The sequence below is a fragment of the Bactrocera dorsalis genome, chromosome 2, assembly GCF_023373825.1.
Source record: "Bactrocera dorsalis isolate Fly_Bdor chromosome 2, ASM2337382v1, whole genome shotgun sequence".
Taxonomy (NCBI): domain Eukaryota; kingdom Metazoa; phylum Arthropoda; class Insecta; order Diptera; family Tephritidae; genus Bactrocera; species Bactrocera dorsalis.
Window position 1 is genome coordinate 37857114 of NC_064304.1, and position 21613 is coordinate 37878726.

The 21613-nt window shown below is 32.5% G+C and overlaps 4 protein-coding genes across 6 annotated transcripts in view; 3 read left to right on the forward strand and 1 right to left on the reverse strand.

Moving 5' to 3' along the window:
• The first annotated feature begins 585 nt into the window (after window positions 1–585).
• LOC105226391 (pyrroline-5-carboxylate reductase 3) lies at window positions 586–2246 on the forward strand. 2 transcript variants are annotated; one of them, XM_011205247.4, is made up of 5 exons: window positions 586–730; window positions 1005–1381; window positions 1445–1813; window positions 1889–1950; window positions 2019–2246. In XM_011205247.4, exons 2-5 carry the CDS (start codon window positions 1040–1042, stop codon window positions 2080–2082), a joined length of 837 nt encoding a protein of 278 aa, XP_011203549.1. In that variant the 5' UTR covers window positions 586–730; window positions 1005–1039; the 3' UTR covers window positions 2083–2246. The 2 variants fall into 2 exon arrangements, with proteins under 2 accessions (XP_011203549.1, XP_011203550.1); XM_011205248.4 differs by having other exon boundaries at window positions 725–769.
• LOC105226389 (pre-mRNA-splicing factor 18) lies at window positions 2123–3360 on the reverse strand. Its single transcript, XM_011205246.4, has one exon. The coding sequence runs from the start codon at window positions 3280–3282 to the stop codon at window positions 2260–2262; it is 1023 nt and encodes a 340-aa protein (XP_011203548.1). The 5' UTR covers window positions 3283–3360; the 3' UTR covers window positions 2123–2259.
• An 80-nt stretch (window positions 3361–3440) lies between these two features.
• LOC105226388 (coiled-coil domain-containing protein 124) lies at window positions 3441–4617 on the forward strand. The gene is made up of 3 exons (XM_011205245.4): window positions 3441–3766; window positions 3821–4068; window positions 4133–4617. The coding sequence occupies exons 1-3, from the start codon at window positions 3557–3559 to the stop codon at window positions 4317–4319; spliced, it is 645 nt and encodes a 214-aa protein (XP_011203547.2). The 5' UTR covers window positions 3441–3556; the 3' UTR covers window positions 4320–4617.
• Window positions 4618–13417: 8800 nt separating this feature from the next.
• LOC105226386 (mucin-5AC) overlaps window positions 13418–21613 on the forward strand; it is a 46795-nt gene continuing 38599 nt past the window's right edge. The window contains exons 1-2 of one of the 2 annotated variants that reach the window (XM_011205244.4): window positions 13418–13568; window positions 15467–15604. The gene's annotated coding sequence lies outside the window, so the exon portion shown is untranslated. Of the gene's footprint in view, window positions 13569–15427; window positions 15605–21613 lie in introns of both variants that reach the window. The other variant, XM_049450361.1, reaches the window with a different exon arrangement.

Consider the following 21613-nt stretch of genomic DNA (forward strand, 5'->3'; position numbering starts at 1 on the left):
TTATTAAGCGAGCAGTAGCCGGTAGTTGCTGTAACTAATGCACAATAATGACATTATTTAGAACACAAATATTTTGCACATATATAATTAAACGATTTCCAGCGACTCTATTTTAACAAATTGGATTGCCCAATAATAATATGATTGATTATGAGTGTTTTTTCCAGTGAAATTTATGTAAAAACAATATCCCTGTGATAATTGTGTCAAAAATTGTAATGCCGCAATCAAACTCGCAGGAACCAACTTATTTGAAATTGTATTTATTGATATTGGATAATTATTTGACGTAACCAACTCAAGCTCAAGAACCACGCTATTGAACGATAGGTGGCGCTCAACGGAAACACAAAGGAGAATTTACTTCAACTATTTTAGGAAACAATAAACTTATGATACATTTATTTAGAGGCGATATTAAGTATAAAGCTTTAAATAAAATTTAAACAATTTTGTGATAAAAGTTATTGTTTTATTAGTATTAAAAATATATTTGAAATAATAATTAATTTAACACAAATCATGTAATCTAGCCTTTTTATAGTCAGAACTGAAAAGTTCAATCCATACAAAACGACTTTTTTATACAATAATTTATTAGACCAAATCATTTGTTTAAATTTTTTTCAAAGAACGAACTTAAGCTAAACATCTGGCAATATTAATTGTTAATTACGTAAAATAATCAGAATCTTGTTGCCGGCTACGGAAGACAGTTTGTATACGCAAGGTAAATTGTGATAAAACAGAATACGTCCACCGATAAAAGGTGATAAAAGCTTTGAAATATAGGTGATAAGTTAAAAGATACGTGCTAAAAGCTAATTGCAATGACAACAATCTTTCTGCGGAAGGGAGAATTGCAAAAAACAGCTGTGTAACGCGTTCACACACTGACAAACCGTTTTCCTTTTCCAAACGCTATTAGGATTTAATCAATACTGTCTATTATAATTTCGTTGATATTTGTATCACTGTACTAAATTTTGTTACATATTCCCCAGTTATTGTGCAAGCCCTAAAACGAATTGTTAGAAAAATGGCGAAATTGGATGAGAAAATCGGTTTCATCGGTGGTGGCAATATGGCGTTTGCTATTGGTTCCGGTTTGATAAATCGGGAATTTGTAAAAACCTCACAGGTGCTGGTGTCGGGACCAAATCTAGAAAATCTTGCACGCTGGCGTGCGCTTGGCATTGCAACCACAGACGATAACTATGAAGTACTGGACAAAGCCGATATTATATTCATATGTGTGAAACCACATATTCTCACACCAATGGCTGCACAGCTGCGTAGCTTACACTCGCCTACTTTAAAAGATAAGGATAAGCTGTTTGTCTCGGTTTTAGCTGGCGTTAAGCTGAAGACACTTGAAGAGGTATTTAGTTCTATTAATTTGGTTATAAAAAATTTGGTCTTTTATAATGTAAGTCATTTTCAGAAATTCTCATTTGTCGAAGGTTTAAAAATGATACGCACCATGCCCAATACGCCAATGCAAATTGGCGAAGGTATCACCGTGTATTCACCTGGTTCCTATGTGAAACAACAAGATTTGGAGAAATTGCATTTAATGCTGAACTCTTTGGGAATTGCTCAGCAGGTGCCCGAATCGATGATAGACCCAGTATCGGGAGTTGCTGGTTGTGGTCCTGCATTTGTATTTACAATAATTGAGGCTTTGGCTGATGGTGGTGTCAAACAAGGAGTGCCCAGACAAATGGCATTGCAGTTTTCCGCTCAAATGTTATTGGGAGCGGCTAAAATGGTTTTGCTAACCGGGAAACATCCAGCTGTTTTGAGAGATGAGGTAGCTAATTTCGATTTCGTACTTAGTACCTTGTTTATTTTAATCACGAATACAAATTTATTTGAAATCAACTAGGTTTGTTCGCCTGGTGGTGCTACAATTGTAGGCGTACATGAGCTTGAAAAGGGCAACTTGAGGTATAAAATAAAATTAGTAAATACTTAAATGAATATTATAAAAGACATGAATCATTTCACCTTTGCAGATCGACGCTCATCAATGCTGTAGAAAAATCCAGTGAACGTGCTACCGAACTTGGCAAAAAATAAGAATACGTAAACAATAATTCACTTCCAATAGAGTAAGCAATTTTTGACAATTTTAGTTAAAAATAATATTGCATATTTTCAAGCCTTTATTGATTGTATTTTTCAAATTTACAACTAATCTTATGTTTTAGCAAATTAAATAAACATTTGTGAGTGTCAAAATATTTGCAAACTTGTTTATATGCGATCCTTTTTGCTGACATACTCTACACATTTCGAGGGATCAGTTGGAAAATACTCTTGGCATTTGGTCATCAATCGTTTCAATCCCTGTATGTACTTTCTTTGTGTTTCGTCATTCATTACATGTGCTACGTTCTTGGAGAAAATTTTCTCACGTCCCGTACGTGCGTGAATACCCACCATAGTGACACCAATAGGCCAGGGTGCATTGCCTATGGCCATCTCTAAGTAAGCATCACTCGCTGTGATGTAATCGCGATTCAATAGACGCTTACAAATATCACGTAAACTATCTAATATGTCTTCGGGCAGGGTATGATGCTTAAGCTTACGAAATAATGGCTTCACATATTCGCGTGTTTGTGTAAAAATTACACGAGCCATTTTAGTTTTTGTTGACATTATTTCCTGTTTGGAGTAAGAAGCGATTTGATCATTCCACATTTTTAATAAAAACGTGAGCAAAGTTATTATCACATCCATGTCGTATTCTTTGTTTCCTCGACCCATCTTAATGGCACTCTCTTTTATGCTATCCCAAGTGACAGTTTCATCCAATTCGGCAAGGTCGGATTTTTGTTCTTCTTTAGCGGAGGGTGCGTTGGCAAACATTTCTTGTAGGTATGCTTGATCTACCTGTTCCATTGCTTCCTGGAAATCGTTACGGAATCCACGATTAGTTTCAGGCTGGGAGATCTCGCATTGGCGCAGGCGATGGAACGCATCTGATTCTGTTTCACCAAATATAAGTATAGGTTCGCCACGCTCGCGTAAACGACGTATGACTTCAGAGCGCGGTAGAATATTTTGTCCGTCCGAGACATAGCTGTAGTGTCCTTCCGGTGCTTGGTCTTCCTCGCGACTTTCTTGTTTTTTATAACCAACTTTTTGTAGGATTTCTTCTGTATTCTTGGCAATTAGCTCACCACGTTTGAAGTATTTTTTCTTATCATCCACAAGCTGCTTTTCCTCAAGTAATTTTCGCTTTCTAGCGATTTCAGCTTTTATTATGTCCATTTCGTAAATAATTTATAATTTTCTGTACTGCACTTTCTTGTTTGTATAAATGTTTATGTTGTTTCTTGATTACACTGACATTCGCGTAATCAGCTGTTTATAGTGAACAGTGTTGGAATATGATGGTAAAAATGTCAAATTTTTCAGCCTTAACAACCCTGGTCATGGACTCTTGGAAATGTCAAAATCCTACAAAATTTCGCGAAATTATTGTGTGCAACAATTAAAAGAGCCTTAAAGGCATTTCATACGACATCCTTAAATTATTTTCAAAATGCCAAAGAAAATGGTAACAAATTCAAAGGCGGTGGAGGCGCGTGAACGGAAACAAGCTGTGAAACAGGCCAAAAATGAACGTGCTGCTAAGGAGGCTGAGGATCGACTATGGGCTGACAATGATAAAAATTTAGCCAAGAAGCAACAAAGGCGTGAGGAGGAGGAGAAGAAACGGGCTGAGGCAATAAGACGAAAGACGGAAGCAAAGGTTTTTATTTAATTACATTTTAATTTAGTAAATGTTTACATGTTTGCTCTATAGGCGCTACTAGATCAAGAAATGTCATCAATTAAGACGCAGGGAAAACAACCACTTGCTAAGATACATCGACAGCAAATTCTGGAAGAATTGGAAAAGAAGCAACGTGCTATTGATGCCATTAACGCAGCTAAACCACAGTTGGGAGCACGAGTTGTTTTACCCGAACCAGTGATCGAGGAGAATCTAAATCGTTCCATGGCCGATGTTGAAATTGCAACAAATGTCGATCAGGCCTTGGCAGCCCTGAGGTAAGAAAGTTATTTCTTCTTTATTAAATTTTTCTATATTTTTTTAAATTCTTTTTTTTTTTAGTGTGAAAGACAGCGAGGAGGACAAACATCCAGAAAAGCGAATGCGTGCTGCCTACAAAGCCTTCGAGACAGCCAATATGCCACGTATCAAAGCGGAAAATCCATCAATGCGTTTATCACAGTGGAAGCAAATACTTATGAAAGAATGGAACAAATCACCGGAAAATCCATTCAATCAAGCACGCTGACCATGATATCCGTTACAACAACAACAACCAATGAAATCACCCATTTTGAACCTGTGATTATTTGACTGATTTGTAAGATTTAATTTTGAAATATAATCTGGAAATTCACGGATGCACTCTGGATAGTGTTAATTATTTTAATTGCTTGCACATAATCAACATGCAAATGTGGTATATGCCTATTTAGTTGAATTCTTTTAATTATTTATGATTTCATTGAAAAAAAATTTAAGAAGTATGCATTTCGTTTACTTTAAATACATGAAATATTCATAAATATTTAAACTAGCTATAAAATTACAGTTTTTTTATTTCGGGACTTTGTTTCTTAGTGATGGCACATAAGCTTTGCCGTTATAATTAATATTTATTTAAACTGAAACAAAATTGATCGCAGTGAGTGCAATAATGTCAACTTTCCACAAGAGCCGATTTCTTACCGGAAATAATCTGGATTTCATCCAGCCAAGGGCTGTTAATTCGAGGAAAATCTTCCCTTTTAAGGTCGGTAAGTAAAAAAGGGAAGAAATGCGTTATCTTCCGTTGCACCGAATATGAGTACCCTATAGTGGTTCGGACAAAAGAGTTGCTTCTTGAGGAGCAAAGGACATGTGCAAAATTTCTGTTGAAAATCTCAAGAATTGGTGAATTATTTAAGTTCGCTTATACACCAACAGACATGGCTAAACCAATTCAGCCCGTCACTCTGATCAGTTGTCTGTATATTTTATTTTGTGAACGACGTTTCCGCTTTGGTGGTACAAATTTAATACTTGTTCAGAGTTAATATAAAAAAAAAGATTTAAGATTAAAGATTTAACTTTGACGAACTCAACAAAATATAATATTCTGCAGAGTAACACACCATCAGGGCAAAAATCGAAATTCATTGAGCATCAAGATTCAGCACTTCATTCCAAGCAAGCTATGCCATTACAAATACACAGAAATTTCATTTTAAACTCGAACTACTCTATAACGGTATGATTATTACGTGATTTGAACACTTAACACTTGAACAAACTCGTTAATTGTTGCAGGTTGTTATTCTGGTGATATGGCCAATTTAGTTGAACGCTAACCGAAAATTGTTGTTTTTATTTTTATATGTATGTTTTCTTGGTGGCATAAAAGTGTCATTTTGTCGGGGTGAATGAGAGTGAAAGTAGTGGAATGCTTTGACACCATCGAGGTATTGACCAAAATTAAATAACGTTGTTAACTGTAAACAATTAGCAATGAGATGGCTCAGACGCTAGCAAAAAATGAAAGAAATGAGCAAAAAAGCAAAATTCACATTGTTAATTGCAGCGGTTAGTTAGGTAATTAGTAAAGGTAATAACAATTGCGCTATGCAATGTTAACGATGAATTGTAGCAGTCGTCAACTTAAGTATACATACGTACATATGTATACATATACTTAAAAACATATAATTTTTATTTTTATATAAAACAGCAGTTATGTTAAGCGTCATTTTTTTAAGTTTGGTTTCGGTGCATGCAAAAGGAAACACAAATATTCATACATACATATACCATATTTATGTATGTTTTGTTTATGTATGTAGGTCTATACTTTTATCTACCATAAATGTACATTACAGCATAATAACACTGGTTTGATGGGAAAATTGGCACAACAACACCGTAGGTGGCACCGTGTAAGACCTTCGTTGCTGCAATGTGTTGGTGGTTTTTTGAAAATCTACTAAAATCTGTACCTTTTCTTTTTAAAACTTGCGGTTACATTTCAATTTGCTCACATTCGAATTGCGCAGGAGTACCTTTGCGGTTTGTGGGCGACGCTACTGCAAAGCGTGTCACTGTCACAAGGTGTGTGATGAAGCAGCGATTGTTGTGCCAAAATGTCGCACAAGAAATATTATTTAATTATTAGCGCATTCGCAAAAAATATCGGTTTGTACGAAAGCAGTTATGTGAGCACTGGCGTATGCAGGAAAATTTTAATGGGGACCTAACTATGCGTATTTGTGAAGGAAGTTTCAAAACAAGAACTTATTACAGCAGCAGGAGTCTAAATCCACTTTTAATTTTTTATTTATTTGGTGAAATATCAGAAATAAATATTGAAGAACTATAAAGAGCTTTGGCGTTACTCACATATTCCGTTTTGAGTTTAAGGAAAATAGCCTGGATCATTCGATCTCAAAGTGACACATCTGTAAAAATATTTTTTGTGGTGAAAAATTAAGCTTTGTTGTTATTGTTTGTAGCGGTTGAACTTGAATTCCGTCGTTGATTAAATACATATCCATATCTTTGTCTTCGACTTGTTAAATGTCTGTCTGTTTTCTTAACTTAAAATTATGAAAGCTGAAGAAAATTGTGAAAGCTCTAAATCTCCTGTATTCTGTGTTATGAGTTTGCCTTTTATGACGTGATTGTGATCATCAAGCATAAGTTATATATGTACATAGAACCAAATAGTAAAGTACAAAATCATAATGTATTGGCACTTTAACAGTATTCTTGGGATTTTATTCCAAATTTTGAACACTTATTCAAGAAAACATGTTTTCAAAGTATTGCTTATCTGAAGCTATAATATTTTCTCATTTTATAGTAGTTTGAGGATTCCATACCAAAAATACTGAACCGGCGTGGCGACGAAAAATGAATCGAGCGAATTTTTGCACCGCGCTCCAGTAAAATGCTTTGCATCAAGGTCTGTACTATAAGGCGAGCGAGGCAAAACTTCCCAGCAGCTATTTTCCAAATAATTTTTAACCGGTCTTGCAACATAAGACCGAAAGTTGTCATGATGGAAAGTTATTGTCTCATATCTAATCGAAATTCCGAGCCTTTCTGGGGTCATCCAAGTAGAGGTACTTTTTGCAATAGCCTTTTTTTGATAGATCACACGTGAGTCGTGTCAAGCTGTCATGTTATTTTTGTTCAGTATTGCTTGGCATTTCATCGAGGAAAGACTTAACAACTTTTAGAAATCGTTCAACTTTTAATGTGGTTTGTGCTTCGCTGAACCTATGGCCAATATAATAACCTGAGCGTACTATTCGTAACACCATCACCCATTTTGAGACATAGCATTCATTATTGGATAATATTCGACCGAATAGACTACATCCAGCACGCAGTGAAGAAAATATGGTGACGTAGCTTAGAGTATACACGAAGACGGTGGAGAGTCGATTCGGCGCCGTTCGCAGCAACTTGGACGGACGTATGGAAGACCTTGGCGCATTAGACGTCGAGATCTTAAATTGAAAACTTACAAAACACAGCTGATGCCAAAACTGAAGCCACTCAACCTTAACCCTCAAGTGGAATCGTTTCCCTCTATGGGTTTTTGAAAAGTTCCAACGTTTTCGAGCCAAATTTTGTTCAGCAACGAGGTCCATTTCTGACTCAATGAGTATGTAAATAAGTAAAGTTTCCGCATTTGGGAAAAACAGCCTGAACAGATTCAAGAGCTGCCGTTTCATCCAGAAGAAACAACGGTTTGGAGTGTTTTGTGGGCCGGTGTAATGATTGGTCTATATTTCTTTAAAAATGATGCCAGAAACATAAGCGTCAATGGGGACCATTACCACGCCATGAGAACTGACTATTTGATGCCTGAAATTGAAGCTTGTGATGTTCGCGACAACATTTGGTTTCAACAAGACGGAGCCACTTCCCACACATCACTTATTTATCGCAATATTTATCTACCGTCGACAGCTTATGCGGCTAGCAACCTCAATATCCCCCTTGCATTTTTTCAAGTTGGCGCTCCAGTCCATAGAAACATTTTATTGTATGCTTGTAAAAATAAGCACACGAGCATCAACCTACTTAAGTGACAGCGATAGTTTACATTTACTTATGAAATTTAAGAAAAATATAAACAAAAGCAAAATTGTTTTCGCGGATTGCGTAATGGGAAATGTGTTCATTAAATAGTTGGCAAGGTAAATGAATCATAACAATTTGAAAAAAAACGGTACTTTGGCAAGCGCTGCCACTTAATAAAAAATACTTCCAAACCCATTGCATCAAATGGGCTTTGATATCCGAGCGACGGAAAGAAAACAAAAAACAAAATATTTTCGTAATAATTTTAGCGAATTTAATTAAGCAGTAACTTTAAAGTATTGGCACAAATACATACATATACTAATATTGGTACATATTAACATATGTATATGTATATCATATGCGCTTGTTTAATAATTTTCTCCACCCATAAAAACATCCAATTTATTTATTTATAATTTTATGATTTCAAATGCACTTTTAATTAACGCATGAAACGCACTGCTCTCTAAAGCCGGGCTCACCAGGCGGTACCAACCAGAAGTAAATTCGTCTCATTAAAAAATTTCACTCTTTAAGCAGATTAATTGGCGCTCAGTCGCTTTTGGCTGTCACGCCTGAACGGTGCCGTGATAATTGCAACAACAACTATGCTCTTACCTGCCTTTAAATATTATTAGTTCACACAAACAGCCTTACACATATACATATACACTAAATAGTCTAAGAATGCCATTTTTATTTGTTTTTATTTTTCAATAAATATTTTCGTTCTGCAAATATGGTTAGCAGAAAGTGGGTGATTGCAATTTTTGGGTAGCTACCGAGACTTTAACTGACAAGTTGGACAATTTTATATGCGAAAATGCACACACATAAGTATATTTCCAAATATGTATGCGTATTAGGGTGGGCCGAAATAAGGCTTATATATTTTTCCTTAGATAAGGTGAAAATACATACATACATATGTTTTGAAATGGTGAAAAAAAATTCTGGTAAAGTTTGAGCTCTTAATATTAATAATAACAGTATAAGTAACAAATGGATATTTTCTTATTTTCTTTGGATATTTAATGCATTTGAACAAATGTTAATGTTAAGTAAAAATGAAAAGTTATTCTCGTAGCAAATTTAACAGTCAGCAAAAGCGGTCTATAATAATTTTCTTCCAAGTCGAATTGTTCTAAAGTTATTCATTAAATCCTGAAAGTTAATTTTTAAAATTTTTATATATTTTTTTAAACAAAATAATGCCTAAAAATAATTTTTTTCTTAACAAAATAATGCCTCAAAATTTAAGAATATGTATCTTATTTTTTAAGAATTTTCTATTTTTATTGGATAAATTTATTATTATTATTTTTTTGCATTTAACGAGTTTGAAAAAAAAAAATCGTTAAAAAGACATTTTGTAACACCAAGGCGGAAGTATTGACTTTTTTTGGTCCACCCTAATGTATATAAAGTACAACATACATATACTAAGTACATTCAAAAGCCGCATATTATTAAGGTAAAATAAGAAAGTTCTTTGAAGAAATTAATTTTCACTTTTATAATGTTTGTTTGTTAAAACGTAATTTCATGTTGAGTATTTCTCTTTACTAAAATAATTAGTATTAATTGGCTACCAGTGTTTCTAGTAAAATTCATTAGCAGCATATTGTCATATATCTGAATGAGTTAGCATATTTTTCATTTTCAAAAAACTAAGTAATAAAAAAATTCATAATAAGGGAAGAAAAACTTTTTTTTCTTGCCTACACCCCCACCAAACTGAAGCATGTGCTGTAAATTCTTTGGCCTAACTGCAAGAGCGGTCTATCGGTAACAACCAGACACTTTTTCCTCCACTGTCCAGATCTCACCAGGCTTAGTTTGAAACATCTCTGTTGTCATACATTTTATGAACCCGGCGAAATGGCTGGAATTGATATTGGCCGCCTCAACAAATTTCTTGCAGTCTTTATGAGTTTTGTCAATATATTATATCACTATTTTTTTTATCCATACCTAATAGTTTTGAGCAACACAACGAACAAGCGTCTCCAGCAGTCCAATTGGGATTAGTCGTGGATTCATGAAAGGGTCTCGATGTCAATATGGAAATACACGTCTGTTTTAAAAGCCGCGATGAAATCTAAAACTTTAAAATTGAAAATGCAACAAAGGTTACTCTTGCCTGAATTTTTACCTCATACAGCTTTTCTTGAGAACCTATAAACTCTTTCTTCAAGCTTGTCGATTAGAATTTAAGTGTACTTTGCCCAATCTTCAAAAAGGAAGTCCCCATAATCTGCATCAACTACCGTGGGATAAGTCTCCACAAAATCTAAAATAACAGATACTGGTGGGCGATATATAAATCTTTAAATTTCGAAGTAGGGCGTAAAAGATTTGAGTGTAGTGTTTGCAAAAGATATGGCACGTAGCGCCGCACATTGGGATATCTGTCGAGTAAAAATTCAAAAAATTTTCATTGTTATTCAGATTTGAATTGTGAAAATTTCACAGTTTCTTACCTTTATAATATTTACAATTGTTCCCAAAGTATCTAGGATTCAGTTTCTGCATTAGTTTTTTGTCCAGAAATACCCAAGTTTTTTGGTGAATTTAGAGAGCATCAAAATTAGCAAAAAATTTGCTCAATAAGTCAAATTATTGATACAATAAAACAACTTTGAAATTCAAGCTTCGTTATTATTTTCATTTATAATATGTATCAAAAAAAAAATTCTGCATCAAAATCCATTGAAAAAAAAATAAATTCGCTATAAATCTTTGTGAACAACATAATTTGGACGTCAAAACCAGCAATGTTCTTCAAATTCAAAGTGCGTGCATCTTTTTTAGCGCTGTCTACCGGTTCGCTCGACATACATATCCGAATTCGAAAATTGAAGTTCAGCTAAACGATGAAAAAAAAATTCAGCTGCCCCTAAATTGCCCCCTTGAAAAAAAACAATGTCAAAAATGGTCACGAAGATGGTACAAAATTTGCTATAAGAGAATATAATATAAAAGAAATTTAGTTGTATGGGAGGTGGGCGTAAAGACTGGGCGGAGTATTATGTCGAGAATATTAAATTAGATTTGTACATTTCAATGGAAATCTCACAAAATGCTATACGAGTACCAAAAAATCAGTGCTGTAGGTCAAAAATTAAGTTTCAGCTTTATCCGGATGGCGTAAAATAAAATATTTAAAAAAAAAAAATTTTCATTTTTTCGCCTTGATTGGAATCCAAAACAATGATGTACCAAATGTCATTGTCAGTCCGACAAAACTCCTTATATTTTTAGCCGCAGTTGCACTAGCAGAACCAATTCGCCTCCTGCTGAAAACGAAAGGTGTCCACAGTCTTCCTCTTCAATTTGGCTTGAAGAAGAAAAATTCACGGAGCCTGTTCGCGATATCGCTCACCATTGATGGTTACGGTGGCTTTCATTTTAGAAAATGGGCCGATGATATCACCAGACCAAATGATCCGCAACAATCAGTGATTCGTGATGGGTGCATTGGCCTCAGTGCGACCAATTACGTGCGGGTTGTTTGTGCCCCAAATGCGAAAATTGCTTGTTAACGTAACACGAGGTCGGAAATGAAGCATCGTCCGAAAAGATGATTTTCGGTAAAATTGACCATCCTCGGTCAAACGATCTTCTTTGGTTTCGGAACTGAACGTATCCAATGTCGATATTCATATAGATAATTCAAATTTGAAACGTTAGATGACCCACCTTACTCTCCACTGTGTGGAGATTAAATTCACACCGTCAACACACAGATGGGACGTTATCAGTGACTCTTTTTGACCAGATATTCACAATGCGCCAAGATCGGGTTCATACCCAAAAAGACCCATGAAAAGAGGATCGTTATACACCACCTGGCGACGACGAAAGCCGCCTTCGACAACACGAAAATACACTTGCCTCTATGCAGGATCTATATCCTTTGAACTTGGTATAGCTTCATCAGTTGGAATCTCCAGTTGGCGTCCAGAAAGGACATGTCTCAAACGACTGACCGCTCTTTGTAAATTCGGCTATAACCGCATAAGCGGTCTCTACTATTTGATAAAGAACAAGAAAAAAACGTCTTTTAACTTCGCTGCACTCCGAAGCTAATATACAAAATTTCACAGGTCATTTCTTTAGTAACCATGTGTTCAGTTTGTATGAAGCTATATGCTATAGTAATCCGATCTGTACAGGTGCTTTTCGATAGATTACATTGTTGCCTTAAATAGTAAACAAGTGCAGTCCTACCAAATTTCGTGAATATTATCAAATGTGAAAGTTTTCTAATAAACTTGATTCCGATCGTTCAGTTTGTATGGCAGCTATATATACAACTATATTAGCAAGTTTCCGGCGACAAATGAGCAGCTTCTTTGTTTCAGAGAAAATGACGTTTGGGATATCTTAAAAACTGAGGGGAGTATCGTATATAACAGACAGACGGACATGGCTAAATCGAATGATCATTTATATACTATATACTTATAGGGTCACCGACGCTCTTCGAAAAACTTCGTAGCAAACTTAATATACCCTGTTCAGGGTATAAAAATAAGTTTACAAAGTAAGTATTAATGTTCCTCTCTTCTTGGCATTCGACGAAGTCTTTATCTAGACTAATTTTTTAAAGTCTCTTCTAATACAAGTTTTCAAATTTTCCTTAACAACTCAACCCCACTAAATATTATTCATTATTTCATACAGCAAAAAGTACATATGCGTATATGCTCGTTTTTCAAGGAAGCTAGTTTTATATTACGTTCCATAATCCATAATCATTAGCCAAAAGTCATCAACACTCCACAACATACCACAGAGCCATAAACCGCGATCAATAAAGCTAACAGGGCTCTGTTCTTAAGCGCTGTTAACATTTAACAGAACCACCAGCAAGCAGTGAAAGAAAATACGCTCAACAAAAGCTCCTTCAAATTTCTCACTCCCAGACACCGCAAGGTCTTCGTCAACTCTCCAACCAACTTGTGTTGGTCCGATGAGCAGCTGCGACTCAGCAAAGCTGGCGAGCTAAGAAAGTTAAAGCGCCACCAACACACATGCACACGCTTATTTTCAGGTATGGCGCTGGTACTGTCAAGGCTAACAGTAGTCACTACTTCAATGGGCTGGCGCTAATATCACGCAGCTTAAGCTTTTTGCTCGACTGCCGCTGGAAATTGACGCTCCGGCGCGCTCACCACGCCAGCCAAGGAAGCACGGAAGTGCCGCTCCGCTGTTGTTGTTCAGTGCTTTCTTTTCTTTTATTTGTTTATATTCATAAAAATTTCTTTTGTCGCGACGCAAGTTTCATTCGGTGCGAGACCAGCAGACGAGACGGTCGTAGTTAGAAGCTTTAGACGCTTAGTCGTGAGTCATTCGTGTCAGGCGATTGCGTGTAACAAGCGTGTGCAGTGCGAGCAAACTACCATATAACGGAAGACGGAAGGTATATTCATATGCCCGCAAACACACACACATATATGCATATTTGTGTTTGTATGTGTGGTTATGTGCGTGTGCTAGCTTTCGAAAATCAGTGAATACGTCAGAAAAGAAACGCGTTTATCGTCGTCGGACGGACACGTGTGTTGCATGCAACCGAAAGGCGGCCGCATAAAGCAGGAATTGAAAATATCGATGAGGCAATGTGATAAATAATACGCAAAATAGACTGGAGCATAATAATAAAGACAAGCAGAAGAACTTGAAAACGAGCGTAATGAGTAGAAGAAGAAGAAATAGAAGTAGAAGCAAATGAAGTTAATTGAATTTAAATATAACGATGAAAAACGGTTATTGAACGTTCCGCACGGTTATGCGCTAATGAATGCACGCCAGCGGTTACATACAACGACTCTTACTTGTGTGTGTGTGTTAGTGCGCGTTTTCAAATATACATATGTATGTGCGCATGCGCAGATGGAAAATTTGCATAATGGAATATAGTGACTAAAATTGCTGCAAAACAAAAACAAAATATACATTTTTTTGATACTAAATTTTTTAATTTTTTTTAATATAATTTTATAAAAATTAAACAATTTTTTAACTGTCAATTTTATTTTCTTAAGCTTTTAAATTTAGTTTGAATATTTTTGTTTTAATTTTTATTTTATTTTTTTTCGAACCAAGAAGGACATATGATTTAATTCCAACGTTTTTGTAGAAAGTGAATGACAGCCTGGCTGTTAGTGACTAAACTTGCAACAAAGCAATTACAAAATATGAATAGGGTTTCTATTTAATTTTGAAATTTTTTAATTTGTAATTTTCTAAATTTTGAAAATTTTTATTTTGTTTAATTAATATTTTTTTTTAATTTTTTTTATTTTAAAATTTTTTTATTTCGAATTTTAAACTTTTAAATTTAATTTATTTATAATGTTTTTAAAAATTTAAAAATTTTAATTAGTTTTTTTTCAAACATGGCTGGTAATGAGTAAAACAATTACAAAGCAAAAATATTTTTTTTTTTTTTAGTTTTGAAACTTTTTTACATTTTAATTTTTTAAATTTTGAAATTTTAATTTTTTTATAATAATTTAAATTTTCTTAATTTTAATGTTAAATTTGAATTTTTATTATTTTTTTTTAATTTGGAAAATATTAAAATTTTAATTTGTTTTTTTGTTTTTTTTTTTATGTTGCATCTTGGCTGTTGGTGACTAAAGAAATTCTATATTCTGCTAAATAATAAATGAAATAAAGTGTTTTTTAATTCCAATTATTTTTAATATCGAAATTTTCAAAAAATTTATATTACTTAATTTTTTAAATTTCAATTTTAATTATTTTTTTTTTTAATTTTTTTTTATTTAGTAAATTTATAAATTTTTTTATTTGAAGTTTTTAAATTTAGTTTTTTTTGATTTTGCGACATTTTTTAAATAAAAACTTTTTTAATTATTATTTTTATTAAAAATCTATAATTTTTGAAATTTTAAATTTATTGTAATTCATATATAATACTTTATAATTTTTGAAATTAAAAATTTTTTTAATTAACATTTTTTTTAATTTAAAATTTTTAGTGTTTAAGTAATAAATTAAATAAAATTTCTTAATTTTCTAATATTAATTTGAATTATTTTTTTATTTAAATTTTGTTTCAAGTAAGTAAATTTAAGAACATTTTAATTTAAAATTTTTAAATTTATTTTTTGTTGTTGTAATATTTTTTTAATTGAATTTAATTTGTTAAATTTAAAACTTTTTTATTAACATTTTTTAAGGATTTAATTTTTTTTTAATTATAACATTTAATTAATTAATTTTCATTTCAAATTTTTTTTCGAAATCAAAAAGCACATAAAAATCAATTGCAACTGAACTTAATCTTTGTAGGTGACTACGTGTTTGTAGAAAGTGAATTACAATAAAATTCCGTTACAACAACAACTATAACTCCGTGCCGCCATTGCAGGCCACAAAAAATATAATTAAATTAACAAAATCGCGCTTCAATAAAAAATCTACATACAGGTGAGTAATATTAGCAGCATGTCAACTTAACTACCGACTATGAGCGATTTCCTTTTATTAAAAGTGTATATACTCACCGCTGCTTGCTGACTGGCGGCAATTTCGTGTTCCTTCTCACATTTCGGTGCAACGGTGCAACACATTTCTTATTAGGGTCAGTTGCTTTGTCGGTTGCCACATTGCCACTGGACGATTAGATATCAGCTGCTTATATACATATGTGTATATATACATTCATATATACATATATATTATATATGTATGTATGTATGTGTGTATATATTATATATGTATATATGTGTCTGAGTGCTGACTGCAGCCCACTGTCGCGCCTACATTTGCATATGTGGTGGGTAGCCATTGGCATTGCTGTCTATAATTAACATTTCTTTGGCGTTTTCCTTTCTCGCTTTTCCATGTTTTTGCTTTTATTGTTGTTGTTGCTGTTGTCAGTGCAGCTCGCAGGCGTTTGTGCATGTTGTCATCGTTTAGCTTGGCGCATTTACTTGTTCAAACTAAAAATAGCTGGCTGCAAATGTGTAACACTGGCCGGGTTTGAGTCATTTGCCACAGCGAGTTCGTTGCTTAAGTCTTTTGTATCCTAGGCGTTTTCATGCAGGCTTGCTTTCTTTTGAGCGACAATTTATCAACTCTGCTGCGCATAAACGCATATTTATGCATAATCGCCACCGCACACACACGCACTCATACACACATGTGCACTTTGTCATTTAAATAGCTCAATTTGCTTGCTCGCTAAAACTTCTTGCTTTTTTCATATTTTTGCGCTTGCTTCTGTTACCATTTGCATTCCAGCGCGCACACACATTTATGCATATACCTGCACTGTGTGCTTTTATTATAATTTTCCATGTTGTCGTTAGTTTTTTCTTTCTATCCACCAGCTGCCATATAAATTCTTTGTCTATCTGCTGCCCCTTTTAGCCACTCTCCATTTTCTATTGCGCGCGCCTTCGGTATTTAACTTGACGCTGCTTTGCTTTCGTATTCACCTATAGAAGAGCAAGAAAGAAAGAAGTTAATTTTTTTAGCGGCTGACCTACAAATTCAGCAAACAATCAGCGCCAACGTCCAATTTCCTATTGCCGCATGGCGTTCGGCGTCGCGTCGCGTCGCGCCAAGTCTGTTGCTGCGGGCCATGAATGTGCTAATAACAGTTCGAACAACATGTTACAACTAAATATTTTAGTTGTTCAGGCTATTTTCAGTGATTTGCTGCCATGATTTTGGCGAAATTCGAATTGAAAACAAGCAAATCTGTATTCTTCAAGCCGGCGGAATAATTTTGTTGATTTTGAATAGTTGATTAATCGTTTTTCGTGCAGCTTTAATAGAGAAGATAAATTTTAATTAAAATTTAATTGAAAATTAATTATAAAATAAATTAAGAAATCCATTTGATATGCAATTGCTGCAGTTTTAAAGTTCTTTTAGTACCCTCTTTGTGTATAATATTAATTTTAATAAAATCCTTTTGTATAGTCTGCTGACAACTGGTAATTTAGAGCTCTGTCTTGTGTCTGGCTTGCGCATGCAATTGTTTTATTGTTCAATTCTCACATAAGGATGAATGCATGGCAAAAATTTTAATTTACTTTTCACTTTCTTTAACATATATATATTTTTCAATTTTTTTTAGATTTCTATCAAATTTCCAACAAAATACAGTTGTTTCATGAATAGAAAACTGTTTTGAGTGATGTCTTTGTTTGATATTAAAAGCGCAATGAATTGAATGATTTAAATGATCACACTGGCCTGTTGAGGCGGTTTGGATAGTATGCCCTTCGTTAGTATGCCATTATGTATATGCGTGAGCTAGTCTTTCAGTTTTTGAAATATCGCTCTAAAATTTTACATATATCCTTTTCTTTCCGCCAAACTGCTTATTTGCCGGAATCGAAGTCATGAGATCACAAGAGCATAAAGCTGTCATACAAACTGATCGATCAAATTCAAGTGCTTGTATGAAAAAAACTTTTTATATCAGAAGATATCTGCAAGAAATTTTGCATGCATTATTGCCTAAAACATCGGTACAATCTCAGAAGAAATTGTTCGGATCGAACCTCTATAGCACATATGTAGGTAGCTACGACATAAACCACTCAATCGAAATCAAGATAAGACTTTATAAGAGATCTTTTTCTTTAATAATTAAGAACTAAATTAAGATAGTTACTCTAATTTGGCACAGTTGAATGACTTACTATATTCGCCAGAGACATTAAATTTTACTCCCTCGATGGTATGTGATTAATTATTAAATTAAATTCTTAATTAAATTAAAAAAAATAAAATTCTTAATTAAATATTTTTTTTTTAAATTAAACTAAATAATTTTTTGATTTAAAAAAAATAATAATTTAATAAAATTAGTAACGTTAATTAAATTAATAAATTTTTTATAATTTATTTAATTCTTCAAATTAATTAATATTTTAATTTTATCAAAAAAATTAATTAAATTAAGTTAATAATGCTAATTAAATTAATAAATATATATTTTTAATTGAATTAATTTTTTTAAGTTATGAAAAATTTAGTTTTTTAATTAATAAATAATTAAAATAAAATGTTTAAAAATAATTAAAATAAATAATTATATTAAATTAAATACGAAAATTTTTTTATTAATTTTTAATCTTAAAAAATTAAATAAAACTACATGAAATTAAACCAAATAAATTATATGAAAAGTACTTTTAATACTATACTAAATTAAAAAATTAATTTTATTATTAAATTTAAATTATTTTAGTGTATTAAACTAATTAAATTACAATTAAATAAATTATATTAAAGTTTTTAATAATTAAGTTCTTAATTTAATTTAAATTTAAAAAATTAAATATTTAATTGAATTCTTAAATTTAAATTATTTTAGTTTGAAATATTTATCAAATTACAATTAAAAAAATTATATTAAAAATTTTAATAATTAAATTTTTAATTAAATAAATTTTGTTTAATTTAAATTTAAAAAAATTAAACTTTTAATTTAATTCTGAATTTTAATTAAATTTTAATGAAATTACAATTAAATAAATTATATTAAAATTTTTAATAATTAAATTTTTAATTAAATAAATTTTGTTTAATTTAATATAAATTAATTCAATAATTTTTATTTCATTTGCTTATTTAATTGAGTTTTCTTTTAGTTTCCGTTAATTTAATTATAAACATTATATCCGCATCATTTCTTTTCAAATCAAATTTCAAAACACGAACGAATAAGACTTACGAGTATATACACACATACATATATACCAACTACAATTAATATAACACCTAAATCCACAAGAGTTATTAAGTATTCACCGTTTGTTCTGCTTCCTTTTGAAAGTAAAAGTGTCTACATAAACCGTCGTTCCTATACTCATACAAAATAAATAAATTAACACAACAACAACCATCCATAAGCAATGCCCTGCCATACTATTTAATATGCATAATTTCTTTTGCCAAAAATGCACAAACAACAACAAGTATGAATTTAATAAAACCGAAACTGGGTTAATTCCACAAACGCAACACGCACACTCACACCACACACACATCTATAAACCACCTGTTTTGGGCATGTGAAATTGCGGTAACAACAACAACAAACCGCGAGTGTAGTGTGCAAAAGTCAACAACCAGCAAATTAAATATTTTCATAGCCAATAACCGATAAGCGAAGAATTTCTTTCCGGCAACGGCACACAAAACGCAACGGTATGTGTGAATAGCAACAAAAACTATAAATGCGCTGTCACTCAATTTCTTAGCTGATTTTTTTGTTTGTGTTGTTTTTGTGTTTAACGTAGCGTGTCGGTGAAATTGTACATTTCTTTAATGAAATTTGAATTTTTTTAGCTTTGGGTGCGCCTGGTAGATTTGGGTTTGGATGAAGACAACAAATATATATATTAGTTGTTAGTGAGCAATGCAGATATTTGGTAGCGTGGATAAAAATTTCGCTTTTTATTTAAATTTTATATTGAGTCATACTATTTTTTGTGTGTATTGAAATAATTGAAGCTTAGTTGTAGATTTTGAAAAGTAATTTGGAGAAAAAAATTTTAACTTTGGTGCAGCACCAAAGCTACAATAACCTTTTTCTTATATTAAAAAAATATATAAAAAAAATGTTGATTAGTCAGTTTGTATGGCAACTATATGCTATAGTGAACGAATTTGAACAATATATTCGTAGGTTGTGGTATTGTTTTGAAAAATTATTTATACGAAATTTCGTGAAACTATTTTTTCAACTGAAAAAGTTTTCCATACAAGGTCTTGATTTTGATCGTTCAATTTATATAGCAGCTATATGCTATAATGGTCCGATTTTCGTGGTTCTGATAAATGAGCAGCCGCTTTAGAGGAAAAGAACGTGTGCAAAACATCTGTTCGATATCTTAAAAATTGTGGGACTAGTTCATATATTTACAGACTTGCGGACACGGCTAAATCGACTCAGCACATTAAGCTTACTATTAATATATTTATTTTATATTTTATAAAATATTACTGTTTATTATTTTAATTTTAATATTTAACAGTTTTTGCGCAGCTTCTGTCACTGTTCTCAAACCCATTGTAGCCTACAGGCAACTTGTCACACTTTCTGTGACAACTTAATCGTTTTAGCACGAAAATTGTTGCTTAAATTCACAACACCATAAACGATGACAGTCAACATTACAATGTAACTGAGTGCAGCTGCGCAAAAAAATGCATACGAATAATTTTGGCACGCGCTACCCAACAAATACCTGAAATAAAAGGAAAATTCATTAGACTTAAGCGACGAACTCGATGTCGGCTATGAATTTGAAGCGGTGCAGATTTGTTGTTGCGCTGACTGTTAGAAACGTGAATATATTCATATGCAGTATACTGATGATTTAAGAATTGATTTATGAAAGGGATTTGTGGCACTTGAGATCGAAGATTGCAGCAGCTGAGCAAAAAAAAATGAGTTAGTGACTACTATTGCAGGCAAAATTGTAAGCAGTTTAATTTTGAATTCATTCTGTTCAACAAACTCAGCAAGTATCAAGGTGTTTGTGAATGCATTTCGGTCCTCAACAGCCCACTGCCTCAAGTTCTCGCCATACTCACTCACACACCAAATGCAGCACTGTCATTCTGCCGTGCAACGGTGCTCAATTGCTTGCCGTGTGCACATAAATCTTTCTGCTTGGTTGACCATTTTTAGGCCGACGCTGTGACTAAGCAGTAGATGGACTGTAGTGTTTTTGTACATAAAAGCGCAAATAACAAGTGTTCGAATTGCTGTTGACCGAGCGATGACTTTGCTGTTTAGAATTTTTTAATGTTTTTAAATGCACTTCTGCACTTGCGGGCAGCTGCCACTTCACGACCAAATCTAGTCAACGGAGAACTAGCGTTAAAGCGCATTGACACTGCAAGTAAAGGGTGTTGTAGCAGGAGTGAAAGCTGGATGCCAATTTTTATTTTGTTTTGTATTACATTTCGGTTATTTATAAGGAGCTAAATTGCATAATTTTATAATTATTAATTAAATTTAATTTTTTTTTTTCATTTCACCAAATTATTTCCAATTAGTTTTGCAAAAAATATTTTGCTTTCTTATAATTTGAATTTTTTCAGCCCAATTGTAATTATTATTGTCAGAAAGTTCTCAATTTTTTTATAAAAATATAATATTTATTATTGTATTGGGATATATTAAAAAATTTAAGCGCTTTATTTACTAGAAATTTCGTTTGTTTTTAATAACAGATTTGTATTATATTATATTAAACTGATAAATATTGAGAATTATTAATATATTTGATATAATATGTGACTAAATCTTTTCAAAAATAATTTTAAATAAATTTTATTGTTAAAAATTTAAATAATTTTTGCTCAAAAGAGATTTATTTTCTCAGTGTATTCAATTTATTTGAATATTTTTATTTAAATTTTTGAGCTTTTAAAGAAATTTTATTCAAAACATTTAAGAAA